This window comes from Rhinolophus sinicus, linkage group LG07, assembly GCF_036562045.2.
Source record: "Rhinolophus sinicus isolate RSC01 linkage group LG07, ASM3656204v1, whole genome shotgun sequence".
Lineage (NCBI taxonomy): Eukaryota > Metazoa > Chordata > Mammalia > Chiroptera > Rhinolophidae > Rhinolophus > Rhinolophus sinicus.
Genome location: NC_133757.1, coordinates 27,544,550 through 27,567,465, shown reverse-complemented (window position 1 = coordinate 27,567,465; position 22,916 = coordinate 27,544,550). Strand labels below are relative to the sequence as shown.

At 45.0% G+C, this 22,916-nt stretch overlaps 1 protein-coding gene across 50 annotated transcripts in view; it reads right to left on the bottom strand.

The window, feature by feature from the left end:
- The window catches only part of SORBS1 (sorbin and SH3 domain containing 1), a 221,021-nt gene that overhangs the window by 62,875 nt on the left and 135,230 nt on the right, over positions 1 to 22,916 (bottom strand). For 42 of the 50 annotated variants that reach the window (XM_074339313.1, XM_074339314.1, XM_074339315.1 and 39 more), the window contains 8 exons: positions 21,732 to 21,761; positions 16,147 to 16,319; positions 14,256 to 14,319; positions 12,116 to 12,190; positions 11,730 to 11,792; positions 2,245 to 2,292; positions 1,990 to 2,119; positions 158 to 272 (listed from right to left, as the gene is read on the bottom strand). In XM_074339313.1, coding sequence (XP_074195414.1) covers positions 158 to 272; positions 1,990 to 2,119; positions 2,245 to 2,292; positions 11,730 to 11,792; positions 12,116 to 12,190; positions 14,256 to 14,319; positions 16,147 to 16,319; positions 21,732 to 21,761 — 698 coding nt within the window. Of the gene's footprint in view, positions 1 to 157; positions 273 to 1,989; positions 2,120 to 2,244; positions 2,293 to 6,484; positions 6,622 to 11,729; positions 11,793 to 12,115; positions 12,191 to 14,255; positions 14,320 to 16,146; positions 16,320 to 21,731; positions 21,762 to 22,916 lie in introns of those variants that run through there. The other 8 variants (XM_074339318.1, XM_074339356.1, XM_074339357.1 and 5 more) reach the window with 5 other exon arrangements.

Below are 22,916 nucleotides of genomic sequence, written 5' to 3'. Positions count from 1 at the left end.
CAAAAATGAAAAGGTAAAAAATACTTCATTTTTTTCATTGTCTTCTAAACAAAGCAAGTCTATCTCAAGGGAGAAAGAATGTAATCCAAATGCACAATGCATCCAGATTAAAGAACACGGGCAGGGTGAGACAAAAGAACTTTAATATGCACATTACCATCTTTTCGTTGCTCAGAACGGAGGACCTGCCGGGCTGATATTCGTAAATGCTTTTGGGCTCTGCACGGTATTTTCTTGTATCCACTTTCTTATCTGGGGGCTCCCAGTCGTTTCTGTAGAAAGAAAATCCTATTAGAGTTATTTTCATGAAAATTGGCATCCGACATGGCTTGACTTTGGCTGACTGCAGTCTAATCAAGGAATTTTTATATCCGAAGCATAAAATTGGACTCAGCGCGAAGCATTTAGTTGTGCTGGTTCACTTCTCAAAACAACCAGTTAAATCTCCGTGTTTGTTTTACAAAAGGCTTGAGGTGTCCAATGCTTACATCCAGGCACCAGGAAGCAAAGAGAAGAGAAAGAGAAGAAGGGAGGGAAGCAGCAGCAGCAAAGCTTGCTCTGGAAAAATCCTTCACTTTGCGCTGTTCTCCTGAGCTTATCATCCCCCCAACGTGCCTGTATTTCCCAGTCTGCTAGTGCAGGGAGAGAACGTGGGTCCTGAAGCCAGTCAGCTGTGGCTCCAGTCCCTGCGATAGCACTTGCTAGCTAGTGATCTGGACCATGCACTTCACCTCTTGCTTAGTTTCCTCATCTGAAATGGGGTTGTTGCAAGGATGAAATGAGACAGTGCATGTAAATCACCAGGCCCACAGTAACCACTCAATAAACGTTATTTGCTATTATAACCACATTCTTCCCTATTTCATACTCCACCCTGCAATCACCAAAATTGCAGCCTTTGGCACAGATACTTAACCTGATCCAGTCAGTGATGGGTTTCAGCGGATACGTGAATCATTGGAAATTGTTTTCAGATTTTTTATGCATGTACATTATTGCATTTTGCACTGTGATTATATTTAGCTGTTCCTGCAAGGCTAGGAACTTCTTGAAGGCAGGGACAATGATTTATATATGCTTATAATCCCCCACAGCATCTGGTTCAATCTGCACACAGAATGCACCCAGTAGATGTCTGATGAATACACTTGTAAAGGACTTATGGGTACACCCAGCCTTCCTTTCAAATTTATTATCAAACTCCTCAGGCAGATGCCACTTGCGCACGTATGTGACTATTAAAACAGCCATTCATTTGTCAATGAAGATGGAAAAGGTATGAAGGTGTGAAACGGAAGACGTCTTTAGGGGGAAAATAATGTAGTTTGGCTAGAGCCTTTTTTTGTGTTGAGAAGTAGTGGAAGATGGGGTGGAAGATGCCTGGGACACCAGTCCAGATGCTGTGAGAAGGTTGTTCCATAGCACAATAAGAACTCAATGAAAGAAAACTGGGTTATTCATTTTGGGCATTAAGAGAGGACTAACATCACTATTACAACCAATTCAAGCCTTATGTCTCAATAATATATGTTGCATAAATAAACTGATATTAAAAAGTGTGGCTTCATATGAAAATTATATTCTCTGCTATGGGCCCTGTCAATATGCACAAAGAGTATAAAAACACATGACAAATCTTACAGCTAAGATTTCTCTTGTGAAAAGATAAAAAGTGATGATAATTATAGTCCACATTAATTAAGCCCATACCAGGAGCCAGGCACTACTAGAAATGTTATATATTCTGCTTGTTTGACCCTTCCAACATCCCTACAAATGTAAAATCCCCATGTCATAGATAAGGACATTGAGACTTGGAAAGAATAAGTCACTGCTAATAAGTGACAGAGCAGAGAATCAAAATCAGGTCTGCTTGACTTGTGGCTCCAATGCTGCCTGGCTGAGCAGAGAGAGATGGTACTTCAATGGTAGATTGCATATGAAAAAGACTAAAATCACAGAGCTGATTGTGGATAGGGGAGCACTTACCTTTCTGGGCTTGATTTTAGTGATGAAGAGCGGGCTGGAAGGGGAAGTGTGGCTGACCTCTTAACTACCTTCTCACCATCAATGTAGTTCATTTCACTTTTTGAGCGAGGCACAGAAAGGGGAGATTTGGCTGCAGAAGGAAAGTGGGTACAAAAGACTCTTAACACCAATGAAAACTGAACACACAAAGATGTCTTCCCTCATCCACCACTCCTCCCTTCCTCCCCCACAACCAGAAAATTCTAAGTCACTTACTGTCTTCAGAAAAGGAGTATCGAGGAGAGTACAGGTCTGAATCATCATCTATTGAACAAAACAAAATGTAATCAGGAGAAATCAGCTAAGGTAAGAGAATGGGGGACATGTCCCCCACTTCCACCATCCTGCACTGGCACCCGGCCACACCAGGGAGCCCAGCGGAGAGAGGGAGCCAAGCACGGAAGCTACACCACAGCAAACCACACTTAACAAGAGCAAGATTTGTGGAGCCCACCCCCACAACAGGACCTGCAGACCAGCAGTCCAGGAGGTGTATATTCACGGCGCCTAGGGGATGACTGCTGTCTGACACCAGGAAAAACATGGACACAAGTAGCCAAAGGTCCTCCTCAGGAGAATTTCCACAAGCAAAGTTGGAACACGGGGGCCCTAGCCTGGCTGAGATGGAACCCTGGTTGCTCACCCGGGGAGCCTCTGGTCCAGCCTGCTGAGTTCAAAGAGTCCCCCAGGCCTGCTACTGGGTGGGATTGGGGTGGTGGTCCAGAGGTGCTGTTTCTATTTCCCCACCTCAGCTGTGACCTGTGTTATATGCCAAAGTTCCCTATACAGTGTCATTTAACAAACAGGTTGTGTAGCTAAGCAAACAGTTTGAGAAAAACCTCATAATCATTTGTTTTGATTCTACCTCAGCCTGATTCCTCGAGTAGCTTTCTTTCCTTGGAACACAACACACGCATGGCAGATGCGGTTATATGGTTTGCTCTGCAAAGGTGCTGCTCAGGGTAAGTGTCTACATTGTTATTCTGGAACGAATCAAACTCACAGGGGTTTCTGTAGAGCGAGACGGCTCTCCAAGGGCATGACATACAGCCTTCAATAATCTGAACACTGGGCTCTAAGACTTGCAGAACCGAAACAAGATCTGAACCCCTCATGCAAGTGGCTGCACTGAGCTAAAACAGACTACAGGTACATTTACAGGAACGGATTGAGTCACTTTATTCACGATGATCCCTCCAAAGTCTTTCTCCAACAAGAGTTAGGCTGAAACAGTCAGCCTTTCCCATTTTTTAGTATCTTGCTAAACTGAATTCATGAATACGAACTGAAAACCCAACTCCTTCCCTTGAAATCTGTAGTAACTTTAACACAGCTTATGAACTAACCTGGAAAGACAAGTCAAAGAGTCCAGCAAATATTAATGACTAAGTGTTAATCAAGACCTTGTCTCTATGGAAACCATTTTAAGTCGTGGAGCAGTAAAGGTCAGAATATTGCGTGAAATGTAAATAAAGTTAACACTGCTATTATTTTGAATAATGTATTATTCCAAGACTGCCTATCTAATTCCCCTTCTAATTCCCCCACCTCTCTCCATTTTTATCTGTCCCAGGGATCCCTCAGCCCAAATAAAGAAAAGGCGTTAGGTACCAAGTTATCTTTTCCTCTCTCCCCCCCCCCCCCAATCTCTCCTTCTTTTTGCTTCAAGGACACGATTAGTCAATATGAAAGTTGAATGGGGGCTTAAGGTTCTTCTACCAACACAGCCAAGCCTTTTCCTGCTATAAACTGAGTATGTAAGCTTATTTAACTTCTGAACATAGAGCAGAAGAGATAAAATGGAATTCAGAAGTATATGTTTTGAAGTCCTGCTCTGAAGAATTTTGTATTGTCTTTTTTAAAAAAAAACCCCAGAACTTCTGATTACTAATAAAATGTCACGATGTCAAAAATTAAAAATCAACTTTGATTGCAGGAATTTGATTAAAAAATGGTGCCTGCCAAATGAAAAATTAGCTTAGTTAGGAACCAATATACATAGTGCTTAAAATCCAGCCTGGCATTTTAGCTCAAAACCCTATCTCTCTGAATCATGGAGAAATTATAGCCTATTAGTAGATGGCAAGGTGAGGGTTAATTTCTAACGATTATTACCTGGCTCTTGAGGTAAGAAGCAAATGGGGAGAATAAAGGCATTTAAATATTCAAAGATCTTTTTTAAAAAGCCTGAGCTCTTAAAATTTTTTTTTTCTTCCTAGAGCTTTCTAATGTGGAATTCTAGAAGACTTGTTCAAAGAAAATGAGAAATCGTTCTTATAAGATGGAAAAAAGAGCCCAGCTTCGGGAGTTAAACAATTTATGTCTTTTGAAAAACAGAAGTAGGAAAGATGGGGGTGGTGGTGAAGAATCTGAATGAATGTTCTCGAAGCTTTCTTATTTGGTATAGGTGGAAACAGAAATCTTACCCAACCAAGGCTAACACAGAGCAGGGGCATCTCAGGGTGAACAAGCTTTTCATTTCTCCCAGTGTCCGCGGGCTATGAGTCTGACATGTGGCTTTCAGTTCACTGGACTTTTAAGAGGGCAAACTGAAGCTGTATGAATTCATCTGGACATCCAGGGGATGCATAATTTATTCTTTTTATTTTTTATGTTTATCTTACTAGTCTAATGGAAGAAAATTTTACCTACATTTTAAATAAAAAAACTATCAGCTAAGTGCCTAATAGTAGCTGGTAATTTACTAATATTGTCTCTATCCTTGCAAAAAACTCTACGAGATAAATATCTCATTCTACAGACAAGGAAATGAAGGCCCAGGGAGGTTAAGAAAAATTGCCTTTAGCCAAGGCCTTTCTGACTCCACTTCCCAAAGCGCCTGGAAGCCCTGTGATAGGGTCAGGTGCTTTGTTCTATTGGTTTATCCCACCCTCCACTGCCCAATCCTGGGGGGAAATGTGGCTATTCCATTATAATTTATATTATGCAAGTGACAGGGGAGGGTGCTGTTCTGAAACTCATGCACTGCAGTGTTGGCCAGATGGCCTCCCAGCCCTTGAAGCCTTTGCTCTGCTTTTCGGCATCACCCCCTCCCTGGTGACCCTTAAGCAAGTTTTCTGAGTTACCCCACCACACTTCGAGTTTTCCCCCTGCCGGTCTCCAGGGACAATGGGTAAAACAGAGTCACTCTTGCTATGTCTCCTTGCCTCTTGCTGCTTCTTGCTATCCTCTCCTTGCAAGTCTAAGTCCACACTGGGGCAGATGGGTATGAAGTTAGAAATACTAATGAATGGAAAAACTGGATGTAAGGATCACCTATCTGTATTTCTATATGTTAGAGCCAAATGGAGCAGGAGGGAGGGTTTAACCATAGTTAAGACACATTAAATGAAGTTTCTCAAGTTGCCTATGAACGCGGATATTGTCAGTGTCTGAAATCCGGCCTTTAGTGTTTTTCCACGGGTGCTTTCAAACAAGGCCATCGTGGACTCAGCTGAGCCGGGATCTTGTGATTTCTGCTTGTGGTAGAGCCACATGCTGACTGTACCCCTCAAAGCAGCACACGTCAAAGCTTGGCAGCAGCGCTCAGAAGTTCCTGAGCCAGTGACTTCCAGAAAGCTCGAACACAGTAGGATTGACTCGGGTGAGAAGCTCACTTCAGGGCCCTGCAGGCCCCTGCTGCGCTCTGAGGTTCACACACCAACAATTCCACTCTGGGCTTTGGCAATCTGTTTTTGGAGGCTCATTTGGGAACAGTGACTCTCTTAAAACAGCCAGGAGGCACATAATTGCCTTTTCAAGCACACTGACTTTAAAAATGAACTCTAAAAAAAAAAAGGACTTTTTTTTCCTCAGAATTAATGACAATCTTAAAGGCACTGGAAAAAGTGTTAGTTGAGAATGATTGTTCTATAAAAAGAATGTAATTGACCAAAATGGGATGATGGGCAAAAAGCAGTATTTGCATAATCACTCGCCTATATCAATTATGTTTCCATTTTATGCATTTCTTAGGCCTTTAAACTTAAAATTACTTTTCAATATCAATAGATCATTTTTAGTACCATCTTTTCCCACTGCTCGAATTAATCCCTTCTCCTGCGTTACCCCCACACACTTAGGAAGAGAAAGGATAAAGGGGCCAAGGTAGAGACACACACACACCAAAAACAAAAATATTCAAAGAAAAAGAAAGACCTATGCAGAGGTGGGTGACAATGTCTCGGTGGCACTGGAGAGGAAGAATACACGAAAGAGGAAACAGGTCATGGTGGTCAGGAATAGTCCGGGGAGCTTGGGGAAAGACTCCCAAAACTGTCTATGTTCTACTTAAAGGCAATCAAATTTTAGAGGATGTAAAAAAGATCAACACAGGGTGCAGCATAGCTACAGAAGGTAAATTTGGGAACAAAAAAAAAAAGAACCTGAAGGAAGAGAAGAGAATGAGGCGGAGCAGGAAAGGAGTAAAAGGCGTAAAAGCTGGAAATAGACTCACCGACCTCATCTCCTGTAGCATTTCTGGCCCTTGAAGGTGGGAAGGGAGTAACTGCTACTGCCTCAACTATCGTGCAGGTCAGTCAGACTTCTGCACTCGCTAGGCAAGGACCTTCTGGGCAGCTCTAGTTAGGAGAGCAAAGGTGACCGCTGTGAGCAGCTCAGCCCCTCCTCTGGGCAGTTCTTGCTGGAGTTTGGGGCAGGAGGCACAGATCCTGGCCAGTCATCTTCACAATAGAACTATTTGCTTGAATTCAAGCAAACTAAGGGCTATTCTTAGAAATCCTGTAGGGCCAATAGAGGACTATTTTAACTCAGATGCAGATGTGCCTGGGAAATCAGCTTTGTAAATCCTTGCCTTAGTGCATCCTCATCTAGAAATGAGTAAAAAGGCTCAACGAGACAGTGCACTATGACATGGTATGTCACCACAACCTGGGGATGCCTCGGGGACGGTGTGTTAAGTCACTTCACCAGGAGGTGGCAGCGGCCACCATCAGCTTGAAAGTGCTGGAAGAGGCATTCCAAAGCAAGGGGAACAGCTGGTCTCTGGGACTTCACCCCTGACTGATACGGTAGCCCTTCATCCTGACATGGCCACATGGGTCCTCACAGGCCATGGACTACAAAGTAACACACCAGTTACTTGGTTTTGCTTGAAGCCATCATTTGAAAGTATCTTCCATTTTCTTGAATGGAACTTCAAAATCTATATTCTCCACTCTAATTTTATATCCAAATCTTCAAAATTGCACCAGTGAGTATCTCCTTCCTTTTTTCTGGAGGGTGGGAAGGGTGCTATACCTCCATTCTAGTGGTTCTCAGTCCTGCCCGTGTGTCAAATCACTCAGGAGCTTTTCCTAACTTCATACTCCCATCCGGGGAGACGATGGCTCAGCCGAGTGAAACATGACTGACTCCGAAGCAGGCCAAGCTAGATGCCTGGAGACAGGCATCAGAGAGCCCGTGGCAAGAGGGCCAACCAAAAACACAGAGCGTAGGGGGAGAGGAAGAGGAATCAGCAGAGCAGTAGAACAGAGTAAGTACAAGTCCATGTTTTGGGGGCCCCAGAAACCTGGGTTTGAATTCTGGCCCTGCAACTTACTGTGTGATGTTGCACAAATTGCTTAACCTTTCTGAGCTCACACCCTTTATTGATAAAATGAAGACAGACATCATGAGGTTGCTGGAAGAAAGAAATTAACTTAACAATTGTGATGCACTCAGCACGGAGCCTTGTATTTGGTAAGGGCGCAATAAAGGGCAGTGAGGCACAGTCATGGCAGTGGCTACACTATTATTATTATTAAATAGGATTATGACTGTGAGCTGCTGAGGTGATGGCCCCCACGCTACTATTTCCTAATACAGAAGGCAGGGGGCGGGGAAGAGGCAGTGGCAGCGTTTCTGAAGCTGTTTCTCCACAGTTGTTCCTCTGGCTCCTGCTTCAGGAGGAAACCATAGGCGACGTGTGAAGATGCCTCCCGGCAGCCCCTCCACGGTCTGGGTGCAGCAGTGGGTGGGGCTGGTGCCGCTCTCCATCATCTCCCCACACCCCACCCCAACAATCCTTTTGACTTAGTGGCATCTCAGATGCGAGGAAAGGGCATTTGCTTTTAAGAGAGACAATGGAGGATAATTCCCAGACAAGCGGCTTTGGGTCAGAGAGGAAGCAATGATGGGGAGGGGAAGGTGGGTGAAGTGAGGCTTTAAAAATAAAAGAATGTAAAACTCATTTGCTTAGCTTTACTTGAAAGTTATTCCCAAAGTATTTCTAGTAAATTATCTTTATTTTCAATACGTTTTCTAATGATCAAGAAATAAGGCTCCTGAATTCATTCTATTCTTCCCGAATTTCCTAGCTCCAACCTCTCCCAGCTGCCTCATGGAACAAAGAGTAATTTAAACATAACATCATTCCTGTCCCATCTTTGAGAGTGCTCTCAAAGATTATAAAGTGACCAGAAGTGACTGCTCCTTGTTGGAATTTATACGTGTGTTTTTTTTAAAAGTACATTTTAAACTTCGTTGATTAAGACATGCTCATTCTATTTATCTTCTGGCCAGAAATGTCTGGCCAGAAATTTACTTTTTCACTGTGGTGGTGGTGGTGGGGGGGAAGAAAATTGCTAAGCCAGCACAAACAAACTTTCACTATTTAGGAGAATCAGCTTGAGACACTCAGAAATGTCTTTTTTTATACTGTATAAACAACCAGAATTTAGAAAGAGGCAGCAGCCCTTAGGCTAGGTTTTGATAGGTTTATTGCACGTAATTCTAGTTTCAAATTCTGAATGCAAACAAAACAAAACAAAAAAACCCAGCAGCAACAACACTCTCCTCCCCAGGGGACAGACTCTGGAAGGAGGGCTCACATTTCTCAGTAAAGCTGTCTATTTTTTCATGCTCATTACAAACGATGGTCGAGCCTCAGTTAGGTGCTAACCTGTCTTTTACACCTGTCTTCGAAAGGCATAACTCTTTCCCACATGAAAAAGGGTGTGCAGAGCCCAGGACCCCCTATCGGAGCACAGGGCTGGAGCCACACCGAGGACAGGGATGAGTGAGGAGGACCCGCTGGGGCTCAGACTTCAAAACCACAAGCCAGAGAACCTCTTATTCGTTAACAAAATGAAAATGAAAATGAAAATAACAAGTCTTTAAAGTGATCCAGCTCAAATGTTTCACTCATTTGTAAAAAGCCTTCATCTAATCGAATACAGCTTTGATCTATGTCTGGGTCTGTCATCTAGGCAGAAGCGTGGACAACAGATGAAATCCACCCTATTTTTTTTCTTTTTAAAATTTTTTTTTCAGTTACAGTTGACATTCAATATTATTTTATATTAGTTTCAGGTGTACAGCATAGTGGTTAGACATTTATATAATTTATGCAGTGATCCCCCCAATTAGTCCAGTCCCACCTGGTACTATATACTATACCATATTATTGACTATATTCCCTGTGCTGTACTTTATACATCTCCATGACTCTTTTATAACTACCAATTTGTATATCTTAATCCCTTCACTTTTCTCACCCAGCTCCCTAACCCCTGCTTCTCAAATCTACCTATTTTTAAAAGCTCTCCAGGGAAGAAGACTTCTTAGAAACTTACTTTGAAGGTTAATCATACTGGGTATTATGTATTTTTTATGTGCAAAGTAATTTTTCCTTTATATCCTATAAGACTATTTCTTCTTTTTCGGTCTTTGGAAATAAAAAACAGCAAGGTCTGCTTCCTAAATTATAGGTGAAAAGTTATCAGGTCATCCCTCAGGGTTTATGCCGTCAGACAAGTGAGCCCAGTTCCCCCTTGTGCCTGACTTGACATGTACCAGAAAGCAGACGTCCTCAACAGCCCGTGCTGCTACGTGTGGCAGCTGGCGAGGTGGCAGCTCTGGGTGTGAAGCTGAGAAGCCCTGTCTTGAGACCAACAGCCAGGCTGACGGTGACCTATGCTGGTGCTGCCTATGACAGGCCGCGGGGTTCTTCCCGTCCGATGGGAGTCACTGTCTCCCCAGGAGTTCCCAGGCAACCTTCCTCTGCCCACATCTAGGGGATAATATGTCTTAGGCGCACTATGCACTTGGATCTTCCACAGAAGGGAACCCTATTTTATTGAATGAGTTGGGTTCCAAGTCCAAATGAAGCACAAATTAAAAACTGCATTTAGTCAAAATTACCCTAAAATAACTCCCTGTCCAATGCAGTTGTTTCTTCAGCAATGCTTTTGGCTAGAATCAACACCTCAAGATAAAAATCCTAATTTGGTTATCTCCCACCAAATAGATTCTGATTGGCAGTGAGGAGGACATTGATTAAAATTAAATCATCAGCTTTTAATTTTTAAGTCTGTTTTTGTTTACTAGACTTGTCTTTTCCCTCAAAATAGGCCCCAGGTATGAAATGATTGAAAACCAAAGACTAGCCCATAACAGGGAGACCAAAAATGGAATACAGTATTTTAACCAAATCTGTACCTAACACCCCCCAATGTGTCATCTCATACACGTTAAGTGATCAATAAAAGTTTGGTGAATGATTGAACAAATGACTTCACGAATGATGAGAAAGGCTGTGAGGGGTAATTTGCTGACCTAATGAGAGCAGAGGAAAACAGGGGGTAAAGCACTGGGCGTCATCCCTAGACGAGCACTCCGATCCCATGGGCCAAAGCCTTCACTGATCAACATTCTTCAGGTATGTCCTGAGGACCTACTGCGTGTCATCAAGGTTTTCTATGGCCTTCTGGACACATGCTCTTGAAACTGCCACCACACTGGACATAGTACGATAAAGTGGCCTTGTTTAATTCCCTGCCAGATGTGGACTTCGCAGAATAGAAGACATATCTTAATCATGGCTCTAGCCTCAGTTCCAAGGAGAGCGCATGGCACACGGAAGTGCTCAGTGCTGCCTAAATGGAAGAAGTTCAGAACACTCAGCATCTCACCCTATAAGAGCAGTTAATGAAATTTCCTCCTGCACATCCCATCCATTGTCCTCTTTCTGGGTCATGCATCCCAACATCAGATAATCCCTGGGACTAGGATAATTCTCAGGAAGCTGCCCTTCACTTGCCTTTTAGAATGTTCTTTGATACCTGGATATTTTGCCTTAGAAAGGAACATATCTTAGATACAAATGTGGCTCTCCTCTCTAGCAGGTCCAAATTTCCAACCAGCTCTTTCATGAAATATTTTCTGGCTTGGCCACGGCCCTTGTTTTCAAGAAATATTTCCCACCATGACTGAATATCACACTGGATACCACTTTGGGAATTCCCTAACAGGGAGATACACCCTGAGGGCCCATGACAAGAGGGGCCTAGGGATGAGTTAGTTGCACTTACTGAAACCGAGGAATTTTTCTGTTGTTGACAGCTGGCACATCTACCTCCTGCCTACCAGCCATAATGACTCAGCATGATCACCCCAAACACAAAGCCCTGGGTAGTTGAGAATGGGCAGCTTTTTCCAGAGCCCCATATGATCAAAGCATCAAAACTAAGCTATACTGGCTACCCTATGAATCAAGTAGACTCCAAGGGGATAGGATTAAAACACCATCTGGACAGACTCAGGTTATACAGTCAGCGAGGAGTGAGACAACACCACACGACACAAGGTTAGAGGGAAGCAAATGATTGGGAGATAGCTCTTAACGACCAGGAAAACCCCAAGGTGTAAAAGAAAGTAACAGCACCGGTACAAAGAGAGGCACATGATTTTCCTTTAATTACCTTCAGATTTAGGACTAGGAGTAGATGCAGGAAACTGGTAGGTAGGAGTGTAAGGGTTGTCCTCTGCGGCAGAGAAAAGCAGTGGGTTTTGAAACTATCCACCATGAAGTGGAGGAATTGACAAATCCCCAAATGACTCTTCTGAATGACTGATTACCTATTTTAGTGTTATTAAAACACACGGCATAGCACTTAAAAATAGGTTAATGAATTAGAAAGGCATTAGTTATTTTAATATAGCACATCACACAAATGAGTGGAATAAATTTTTTACCAACCGAAAACGACTACAAAAACAATCTAAAGCCAAATCTTGTTCCTATAATGGAACTATAAGAATTAATTTAAGGCTAGGACAACAGATAGACTGTCTAAGTTTATGGTACCTTCAGAGTTTTGCTGGATTTCAGGAAGTTCAGGGAATTTGTACGTAGGGAAATAAGGGTTTTCCTCAGGAGTGTCTAGGCAGAGGAGCAGGTTTGGGAGAGAGAATAGAGGAAGACACAAATGGAAAGAATGAACGAATAAGAATTCACACACACTTCAGGTTCCTTGAATTCGGGAACATACTAAGCTTCACTAGCGATATGAAAGAAATTCAAACTGCTTTTAAAAATCCAGTCCTTTTGCCGGAAGTACTGAGACACATCAAAACAGACATTATTATTTCTCTCCTTGGACATAGAATTACACATATATAGGCTCCAGTAAGCAAGAGGCATTTAGCACAAAGCTTCAAATTTTTACCTTTTGTAGGCAGAAAATATTAAGTGTGTTAATAAATAGTATATAATGAAAACACTATTATAAAATGTTTCTTTAAATAGATCAAACCTTGTGCTGTGGACATTAGAATCAAGGCAAACAAGTGGATTCTTAATTTTTCAAATACCTCCGCTTACCATTAAGGCAGGTAGTTTTATTTAGGACCATAATTTAGGCTGAGCTAATAGTTATAACATATGAGAGAACCAATACTGCCTGTGGGGCAGAATTACTTATTTTTCCCATATGAACAAATGTTGCGGCATTTGGGCTGCCAGAGCTAGGTTTAAAGGTGAGAGACACAGATTGCTGGAGGAAATGGACACTGGCTTTAGGAAGTAACCAACGGAGCCACCATGTTTCCCCGAAAATAAGACCTAGCCGGACCATCAGCTCTAATGCCTCTTTTGGAGCAAAAATGAATATAACACCTGGTCTTATTTTACTGTAATATAAGACTGGGTCTTATCTAACATAATATAAGACCGGGTCTTATATTAATTTTTGCTCCAAAAGATGCATTAGAACTGATGGTCCGGCTAGGTCTCATTTTCAGGGAAACAGGGTAACACTATCCAATCAGAGACCTAGCCTTTAGCATCACTGCTGTGACTGAGCTCATCCATCCAACTATAGTGGACTTACTCTTGGCTCAGCAACACTAAACACGAGCATCTCAATATTTAGATACAGTTTGAAAAGGGGCACAGCTAGGTTCATTCTGAACATTGTAGGAGCTAATTAACAGTGACGTTAGCTGGCATCCACAGCTAATCAGAGAGAGACGTTATTTGTGGTTTAGGCCAACACTGACCAGAATGCTTTTCCTTTGCCTTCATGTGTCATCTGTGCCAGGCAGCCAGACTGGATTTAGCCACAGGGAAGGACAGGGTGCTCTGCCAGCGGGAGGAATGGTACCCTTCCCACGGCACAGCTGCATCCCTGCCTATCAGCCGACTGCACGCACAGGCGGATGGGAGCTGTTGGGGTCGTGACCCATCCAAGCTCTAGCCTGAGGTTCTCCCACTGTGCTGGGTCACCTGCTGCCACCCAGTGGGCTCCTGACTTGGAAGTGCTTCTCTTCCATCTTGAGCGGGGTTTGGTGTGTCAGCTCTTGACTGACTCTTGGGGCCCCCTGCCAAGGGCTGGCTCCCAGCTGGGGAAGATTATTGTCACATTAACACTGCCTTACAGGTGCACCAGGCACACTACTTCACAAGGCAGAATTTACTCTCATTTGGATCCTGCAAAATCCTTTAGAGGAAGGGAAGCAACACAAGCAAGCAAGCAAGAGAGGTACATGGTTGGCTCAAAATCACAAGTGCTGGGGGAATGAATCCACGTGAGAAGAGGTTTTAACTGCCAGTTCAGTGCTTTCTCAACTCGCTCTACCTACAAGGCAGTCATGGGCTGACACGGGGAGGTGCATCTAACGCTGGAAGCAGGTAGGAGTCGGAGCCGCTTGCATCCCAAGCAGGCAGATGCCAGAGCACAGGCAGGGGGGCTGGGTTCAGCCTGCTGCATCCCACAGCATCTGGGAGGGAGGGCTTGCAAGCTGGCCTCAAACCCCACATGTGAGGCAGGCGCACAAGGGCCCCTTCCCTCCTCTGCTCTGAAGGCGTCTGGCTGGGCTCAGGCAGGCTGGGCTGGTGCTTGATGAGGTCAAGCTGCCAGTCTCCTGGCATCTCAGCGGAGTTTAGGCCCTCACCACAACAGTGAACACAGGAGCACAGCACAGCTTCTACACACGAAAACCAGTACCTCTGTTCAGCTTGTGGATCTGTTTAAACATGGTCTTGTACCAGTCTTTTGATCTCTCGGTGTTCTGGAGGAAAACAAAGGCAAAGAGTAAAATGAAATGGACATCTTGGTACGTTTCAGAACTTCCACGATTACAAAATCAAGATGGAAAGTGACAACATCTCAAGTCCTAGCTCATCCTTGTGACTCCACATTTAAATCTTCTTTAAAAATGCAAGACTTTTGAGAAAGAGCAGACAAACCAAGAGATTCAGACATAAAACTGCTCTGAGTAATATCTGGCCCAAGGATGCAGATTCTGAAAACAGTGGACAAGGATCCACTTGAAATGTGTCCCTTTTTATATAATTTCTTAAAATTTCAGTTTTAGAATCTCTCTCCATATATATAGACTACTAAAACTGAAGGAAAGCCTCCTAGAAACATAAGGAACAAAGAACATTTGCATACCAGGTTGTGCCCCCACCCATTTCAGGTTATTTTGTAGAAGTGTATCTAAGTCATCTTAGGTAGGGACAGATTTAGAACATACATTAAAATGTAACCCATTGTAGCAGCCAATAACTGTTACCCTAACCACACAGCTGGGCTTTTTAGAACAAAAACAAAACAAAAAACCCCCAAAAAACATAAAAATAAAACAAAGAATGGGGCAGACAGGTGGTTGGACCAGACATTTTCACTCCCACTTTATAGATGAGGAAATGAGTCAAAGCACCCAAGGTCACAGAACTGGTAAGAAGGTGAGTGGGAGGGCCGACTACCACGATGGTTGTGGGTGATGGTTTGGGACTCGGACTACTCTGTCACTCACAAGTTATGTCATCCTGGACAAGTAATGTAATCCTTCTGAGTCCCTGTTTCCTCATCTACAAAACAGGAATAGTAGTATCCATCTTGTAGACTGAAAGATGTTTAAATGAGATAATACACTCAGCAAATGGTGATTACTGTGATTACTATTAGTAATAATTTTCACCATCATCATCATTATTATATACTTATTATTACTTAGGACCAGACAACATCTCTTTTGAGGCTTAGCCCACTGATATTTTTATCGGCCTCCTCCAAAGGGACACAAAAATCTGTCCATTTGCTCAATGGAAGGCAAGGAGAAATGTATCTCAGCGAGTTCCGGTAGGCACACGGAGAGGAATGGAAATTCCTAATGTCACCCGAATCCAGTTGCAGAAGTTGAGCTTCCCTGGAATCCCTCAGGGCCTGCAGGAGGCTGACATGCCTGTATAGCGGGGGAGAGCTGGGCAGGGCTTCCCCCAGACCCACTCTGTTCCGGAGACCTCAGCAGGCTGCATCCATTCTGCAGTTCCTTTAGAGTTTCCTACTTCTTCTGGATGATGCGGCAGCTCCCATCTGGGGGAACGTCCTCCTGAACTTCTGGCCAGGGACCCTACGCCTTGCACTGTCCCCAGCGTTCTCTAACCCTGGACGAACAATTTCTGAGTTCTCCATGGAACAATAAGTAATAAAGGAAACACTGCCCACAACATTCTCCCCTTGAACACGCACACGCCCAAAGCCTCTCCGAAGTTGTGCTGCAGGGAAACCTCGCTGCCTTCGTTCCTCCCAGCTCTTCTCCACATTCATTCAATTGCGAAATCCTTGTTCTCAGGAGACTTAGTAATACCTAACACATGCTTTGGGGAAAGCTGCTGCACATGGAGCCCAGGACCAAGGTGGGCTCAGGAGGCTGCAGCACAGCTCTTTGAGGCTCTAAGACCCTCCGCGGGCTTGGAGAGGGGACAGTAGTGAAGACCCTCCTCACGAGGTCTTTGCAACCCACGGGTGGGGTCCACACGCACTCAGGCATGTACACTTGTCACTGGCTTAAGAGGAAGCCTAGGAAGGACTCCGTGGTCGATATTCGTACCCGGAGCGGGATGCCCACTTCATCCATGGACACATCGCTTAGGTCCTGAGCGCTCTTCACCACCCGCCTGCTGTCATCTTTTGCCTTCTTTTCAGTAGCCCTGCCCGGAGAAGTGGGCTTTTCCTGGGCTGGTGCCGAGTCTTGCTCTCCCACTCTTCTTTCTGAGACCGAATCTGGAAATGAAAAAAAAATCATTAGTCGAAGCTCTTCTGGTGGCTCCAAAGGGGAAAAAAACACACACACACAAAAAAAACATAAAACAAAACTCAAACAATCCATCTGGGGGAAAGTGTGTTGGCTAATTCTCAATGGAAACAAGTTTCACTTAGAGCAAGGGTCAGCAAACAAGGCCTGGCCACCTGTTTTTGTAAATAAACTTTATTGGAATAGTCACGCCCATTCATTTATGTATTATTTATAGCTGCTTTCGAGCTACAATGGCAAAGCTAAGTAGCTGTGACAGAACCCATATGGCTTGCAAATCCTAATATATTTACCATCTGGGCCCTTTAAAAATTTTGCAGAGAACATGGTAAGTGCCCTGCAGAGGTATATACTTAGTGTTCCAGACATCTGTGTGTTTCTGACTGTTCCAGAAAGTCAAGGAGCAGGTAAACCCATAAAGAGGTGGCCAAACATTACTTGAAAGTTCTTGTTTCATCTTGGGGAAGTCACTTAACTTTCCGGTGCGCCTGTTTTCTCATCCACCAACAGGGGTAAACACTCCCATTAGCAAGTTCACAGAGAGGCTACGAGACGACCTAATAAGAGAACCTACGCCAAAAGTGCCCAGAAAGCTGTACATTGCTAAGTGAATATTAGAATTTTTAAAATTTGATTCAGGATTGAAAGTTCTAGAGAGCTAACAACATCTCAGGTACGGATTATAAAATTACTGAGTTTAACCTGTTATTCTAAGCGGCGTCATTTATTTATGGGAAGGCATTTGCTAAGCACCTTCTAGGTGCTATGCACTCACATGCATGGGAAAGGGAACTGGGCTGGGACAGGCAGGGAGGGACGGCCGCTTCCATTTAGACATGGTAACATGGTAACATGAGGAGCTGGGAGACATTCAGGTAGAAGTGCCCTAGAGACCCCTAGAAGAAATGTGGGAGCCCACGTAAGAGGCCCCAGCAGCCCTGCAATTGCAGAGCCATCGGCACAGTAGTGATGGCTGAGGTCAAGGAGATGGAAGAATTCAGTGGAGGAGGTGAGAGCAAAGTCAAGGGCTGGAGTCACGTACTGAGGAATGTCACAGGCACAGACTGAAAAGCAAACAAGGGTCCCCAAAAGGATGAAGGAGTCATCAGAGGAATAGGAGATGAATCAGAAAGGTGTGCTGAGGTGTCACTGAAACCAGAGAAGACAGAATTCCAAGAAGTAGGTGGTTAAATGTGTCAAAACCCAAAAAACAACCAAAGCCAGAAATTGAAACACAGGAGGAAGCAACAGATGAGGCAAAAGAATGGCGCTGAGGGCGCAATTTCAGGAGGGCAGTGGGGGTAGATGCCCGAGTGCAGAGAAAGGGGTGAATGTGTGAGCGGAAGTGAGGTAGTGGGAGGGAGGTGGGCACAGGAGAAAGGAGTGTGTCAGATGACAACCAGAGAGGTCACAAGATTAGGGGCAAAAAGTCTAAGCCCGGGGAGTCTAAAGTCCTACCAGTGAAGCCAATTAGGTGAGACCGAAGGGGACGGCCATGTGCCCTGGCAACTAATAAATGCTCAATAAGCATCGACTGAGGGGGAGGTTCTTGTCTTTGAGGAAGGAAAAGGTGCAGAGTGCTGACTGGAGGACTCAACTATGGCAAAGAGAAGAGACCCAAGGGTACATACGAAGTTGTGCCGAGGTTACAGACGTCTGTATGTGGAGGAGAGTTTGGGGGAGTGGGGAAACACAACGTCAGCTCGCTCAGGTTTTGTGACTTCCACAGTCTGCTCAGTGGAGTGACGCTGCCCAGATTTCAAACTAGCTTCTGAAATGAGGACTCATTCTGTGACCGCAGAAAAATTTCTTTCTTTTTTTTCTTTTTAAGGAGGGCACAGCTCACAGTGGCCCATGCGGGGATCGAACCAGCAACCTTGGTGTTATCAGCACCACGGTCTAACCAACTGAGCTCACGGGCCACCCCCACAGAATGATTTCTAAACATGCTGTGGGAGATGCAGCTCAGTGAGTCCTTCAGAAAACCTGGTCCCGGGCATTCTCACCACCAACCTTTAAAGGATGTTAAGGAATGAGTTCTCGGGCTCCCAGGAAATTCCTACAGGAGGCCAAGAATTTGGCAGGAAGCCTGGGAAGTGCAGGGGCATTTCAAATGACCAGAGTCCACTTTTAATACGGTTCTCCTGAGGACTGTCCCTGCAACTGGAAAGGCCTTCCTAAGTGTGGTCAAGATCTCGGGCTTTGTCTCACTTGGTGCTTGGAATCGCTCCCACTCCTCATTCTGCAGTGTAATCTTTTCAGACGAGGAAGATCACAGCTTTGTCATTCTCAGGGTTTTCAGATCCAGAGAAACGTTCTTTTTTTTATTGTTAGGGCAGGTGCCCGAACAACAATCAAAACTGCAAGACTCAGGCTGACAGTCCGTGGATTTGTTCCAAAGCTGCCAGAGTCCTTTTGATCTACAAAATTTAGCTCTGAATGATTTTACTTTAGAAGCTTGTGATCATATGATTCATGATTGAGTGGATTTCAATATACAGAGGGCTGAATTGCAGCCTCTGAAGAAAACATGTTTCTTTATAGAGTGAAACCCAGTGACACTTCACTGTGCCACACAGATAACAGGGCCACCCCTTTGACATTCGTGTTAAGTGAGGGCTTGCTATTCTTTTTCACTAGGCAAATACCGATCCCTCACACAGCATACTGGAGCATTTATTTTTTCTCCCCCCCCCCCCCGCCTTCTTCCGCCTCCCCTCATCCCCATCTCATTCAAGCCGTTGTTTCTCAGCCTAGTTGTGTAGGACACAGCCCCCTGGCCCATGCTGGTATTGTGAGCCTTGCGCTCCTCACGGCTGTGGCCGTTGGTCGCCAGTTGTCGGTCGGCCGCTCACATGGAGCATTTCTTCCTACTTCTATACTGTGTCCTGAAAGGGAGGTCCTGGAAAGGGCCACTAAAGAAATGGTGGCGCTGACAGCCTCAGACAGGGCCTCTGTGTCTGCGGGATGGGAAAGCCTCCTTTTTCTTCACACCAAAGTTCTGTGAATGAGGATCACAGCCGTGCTGACATCTCTCATGGCCTCTACACCCCATGTCAGCCCCCCTGTCCGAGCCCTTATCCTGTTTTCCTGTCTGTCCACCCAATGGGGGACCACGAGCTGCAGGAGGCCAAACACCCTACAGGTCACATTCCCAGACGAATCTCATTAAGCATAACGCTCCATAGACGCTCAATAAAAATCTGTTAGAAGGAGGGAGGCTGGTGGCCCTTTCAAGTCCCATCACCACAGGTGTGATGGGCAGAGCCTCACTTACTCCAGGGTACAGGCTAGAGCACCAGCACAGCCAGCCTTCTCTCCTTCAGGAGCTTCTGAACAAAATGCTGCTTCTTTTTAAACAAAAACTAACATTTAGTGAGCACTTCTTTATGTCCCATTCTAACCAACACCATGAGTGGATCTGTCCCCAATCTTGAGGCAGACAGAAGCATTAGGCTTCTTTTAGAGCCGAGGAAGTGGCCCGAGCCTGGCGGCATGGTGGGAAGCCCTGACGTTTACATAGCACTTTCCAGTGTGCCAAGCACAACCCCTTCCTGTTGGCATATGATCGTTACAACACTGCATTGAGGCAGGGGCAAGGATTATCATCCCCCTTTACCGCATGACAAAACTGGCAGAGAGGGGAAGTCACTGATCCAGGGACAAACCGCTGTAAGAGGGAAGACCCAGGACCAAACTCTGGATCTAACTTGTGTTTGGTTCCTTCGTCATCTATTCCACTGCTCCTTTTGAACTCCCAAGGGCAGGAAGGAGCCCACAGGAGCTACCTTTTTATGCTGAGCTACCCTGTTCTCAGCAACCTGACTGGGCCATAGAGTGAAGTGGGCTGCAGAGTGGCACCTCAAGGAGGAGGCAGGGAAGGGCACCTTGTACTCTACCACAACCTGTCCTGGTCCCACAGCCAAGTCCTGATAATGCTGAGAGGGTGTGAGAACCCGTATCCTTCCCACCAGGCTCTCCACGAATTACAAGGACACCAGTGGGATGAAGTAACACGGAAATGATGGAACAGCTGCTCAGAAAATGATGGCTTTTGTTACCCACCAGATCAAGGGTTCATAACCCTGAAGTTCACGAGTATCTGCAAATCCACCAGGTACATGTGTTTCCACAGGTATGGCTTTTTCTAGAGAATAAATCCACCGCCTTCCTTAGATTCCTCAGATGGGTTCATGACCAACACAAGGTTACAAAGCACAACACCACAAGCTGCTCAAGGGCAGCACTGTTCCCTGAGGTGACCCCAAAGCCTGGCTCCGTGCCTGACACAAAGTAGGCACTCAAGATGACGAGTGAAACAATGGAGGCACCTACTGCAAACAGTAACTCACATCCACAGAGCACGAAGTGAATGCCAGCGCTCAGCACTAAGCTGTTTATAAGCAGAACCTGTGAGGCCATGTGACAGACAAGAAACTAATCTGGAGTTCAGATCATTAGTCACCTGCCTACGGTCGCACCACTAGTAAGTGTCAGAACCAGGATTCAAAGCAGAATTGGTACAGAAAGCAGTAAGGAAAAAGCTAAACATTCCCATTCCTGGGTTTCTTCACAGTTTTGGCCTACGTGTTTGCTCCCTCCCCACTCTACTCAGCTCAATCCTGCCACCTTTATCAGGAGTTAGCCTGGGTATGGGTTTTGTACTGCATTGGGAGTCTCTCCCCACCGTTGTTGGCTCTTGATGAATCTTGCTACTCCGGCGTGGTCAGTACAGGGGGCAGCATCAGCACCACCTGGCAGCTGGTCAGAAACGCAGATTCTTCCCTACACCCATTTAATCCGAATCTCTGGAGCTACAGCCTAAGCTTTGACCAGCTGTCCAGGAGATTCTGATGCCAGCTCAAGTTCAAGTGCTGCTCACACCCTCTTCCAGGCATTGCTGGTCTGGAAGATCTTATCTGGGTCCCTCATCCCAGGGTCCTTTACTGGCAGTTGGGCTTGCCACTCAAAAAGGAAAGAAGTTGCCCACATTTCCCAGCCCCTGACTTGTCCCATTCTGGAAGAGAGACAGAAGCAATAGAAAGATGACTTCTTCAGCAAGGTTTGCCATGAAGACTCCATCTAAAACATAACTCCTTGTTCTTTTTATTCAGAATATCCTGTCCCTACCCATCAAGGCACTTATCACAGCTTCACAAGACACATTTACTAGTTTGGGTCATTTGTCTGATCCGCCTTAACCAGCCTGCAAGCTGCAGGGAGGCAGGAACCATGGTTGGTTTCATCATCCTTGCAGTCCAGCCATAAACACATCAGAGGAGCCCATAAGACTTTGCTGATTAAACATCAGGTAGTGATCAAAAGCTGGCTTTAACAGGAACAGGTGTTAGTTAACGTGTAAAGAAATATTTCTCACCTACCTGAAAGGCTACTGAGTCGTTTCTGCTGTTCTGTGTTTTAAAAAAAAAAAAGCACAGTGTAAGTGAGATTCACAAAGACATGGTAAGACAGAAGTTTTGGCATACACGTTAGGATCCCAAAATCTGCATCCTCACTGTTCTCTGGGCTTAGATGCTAAAATACTGTGTAGTCCAGCTGAACACGGGGGTATAAACATGGCTCCAGTTATTCAAGTGTGGTGTCTCCTATACCCTTCCCCCTAAATCTGCACCAGGATTCAGGGGATTTTCACTGTTTTCTGGTTGTTTATATCGTGTCTCAAGATAATCTGATCACTGAAGGAGACCCTCCCAACTCCCCTGGTTTCAAGGGAGCAGGATATTATATATAACCCCAGTCTTGCTACCTTTTGAGGGAAAGTAATTATAATTGTAACCATGGCAGCTATCATCTCCCCAGAGCTTGCTAAATGCCAGACATTGTTTTAAAAGCTTTCACACAGGTTAACACTTTTCATCTTTGCAATAACCCTAGCTGGTAGGTCAGGTTGGCTGAGATACCTCAGGAAAGGGGCACAAACTACCCAAGATGACACTGAAAACCAGAGCTGGGTCTAGATTCCCTTGTCTCCTAGTCCAGGGTTGTTTCCAACTGCAATCACCAGGCCCCCACCATTCCTTAACATCGAGGTCTACTGGTTTCTCACCTTCCTGGGCACTCGTTTAGAGGGAAAGCCAACCTCTCCTTTGGAGAGTTTTTGGAGAGTTTTGTGTGTACGTGCTATGGGATAAGCACAAAAATGACCTTTACCTTCCATAGCTGCTAAATATAAAGCAGCCACATAGATAAAAATAGAACGGTTGCCAGCCCATGGATGCTATCATCATCCTCCTTGGCTGTGTCCCGACCCTGCCTCCAGAATCAGTGTGGACAAGAAGTAAACAGAGCGGCAGGGGAGCTCAGAGCCCTGTCCACCTCTGACACGTGGACAAGACTCACACAGCATGGACAACAAAAGCCCAGCAGAGCTCTAGGCTCAACTCTGCCAACAACTCACTAGTGACACTGACCAATCACGCAACCTCAATTTTCTCAGTTTCTGCCTCAGATCTCTCGTGTTAAATTAAAGGGCTCACTGCACTGGATCCATGGTTCCCAGACTCTGGTCTCCGAGTCAGAGGCAAGGCCTTCCCCAGTAGGCAAAA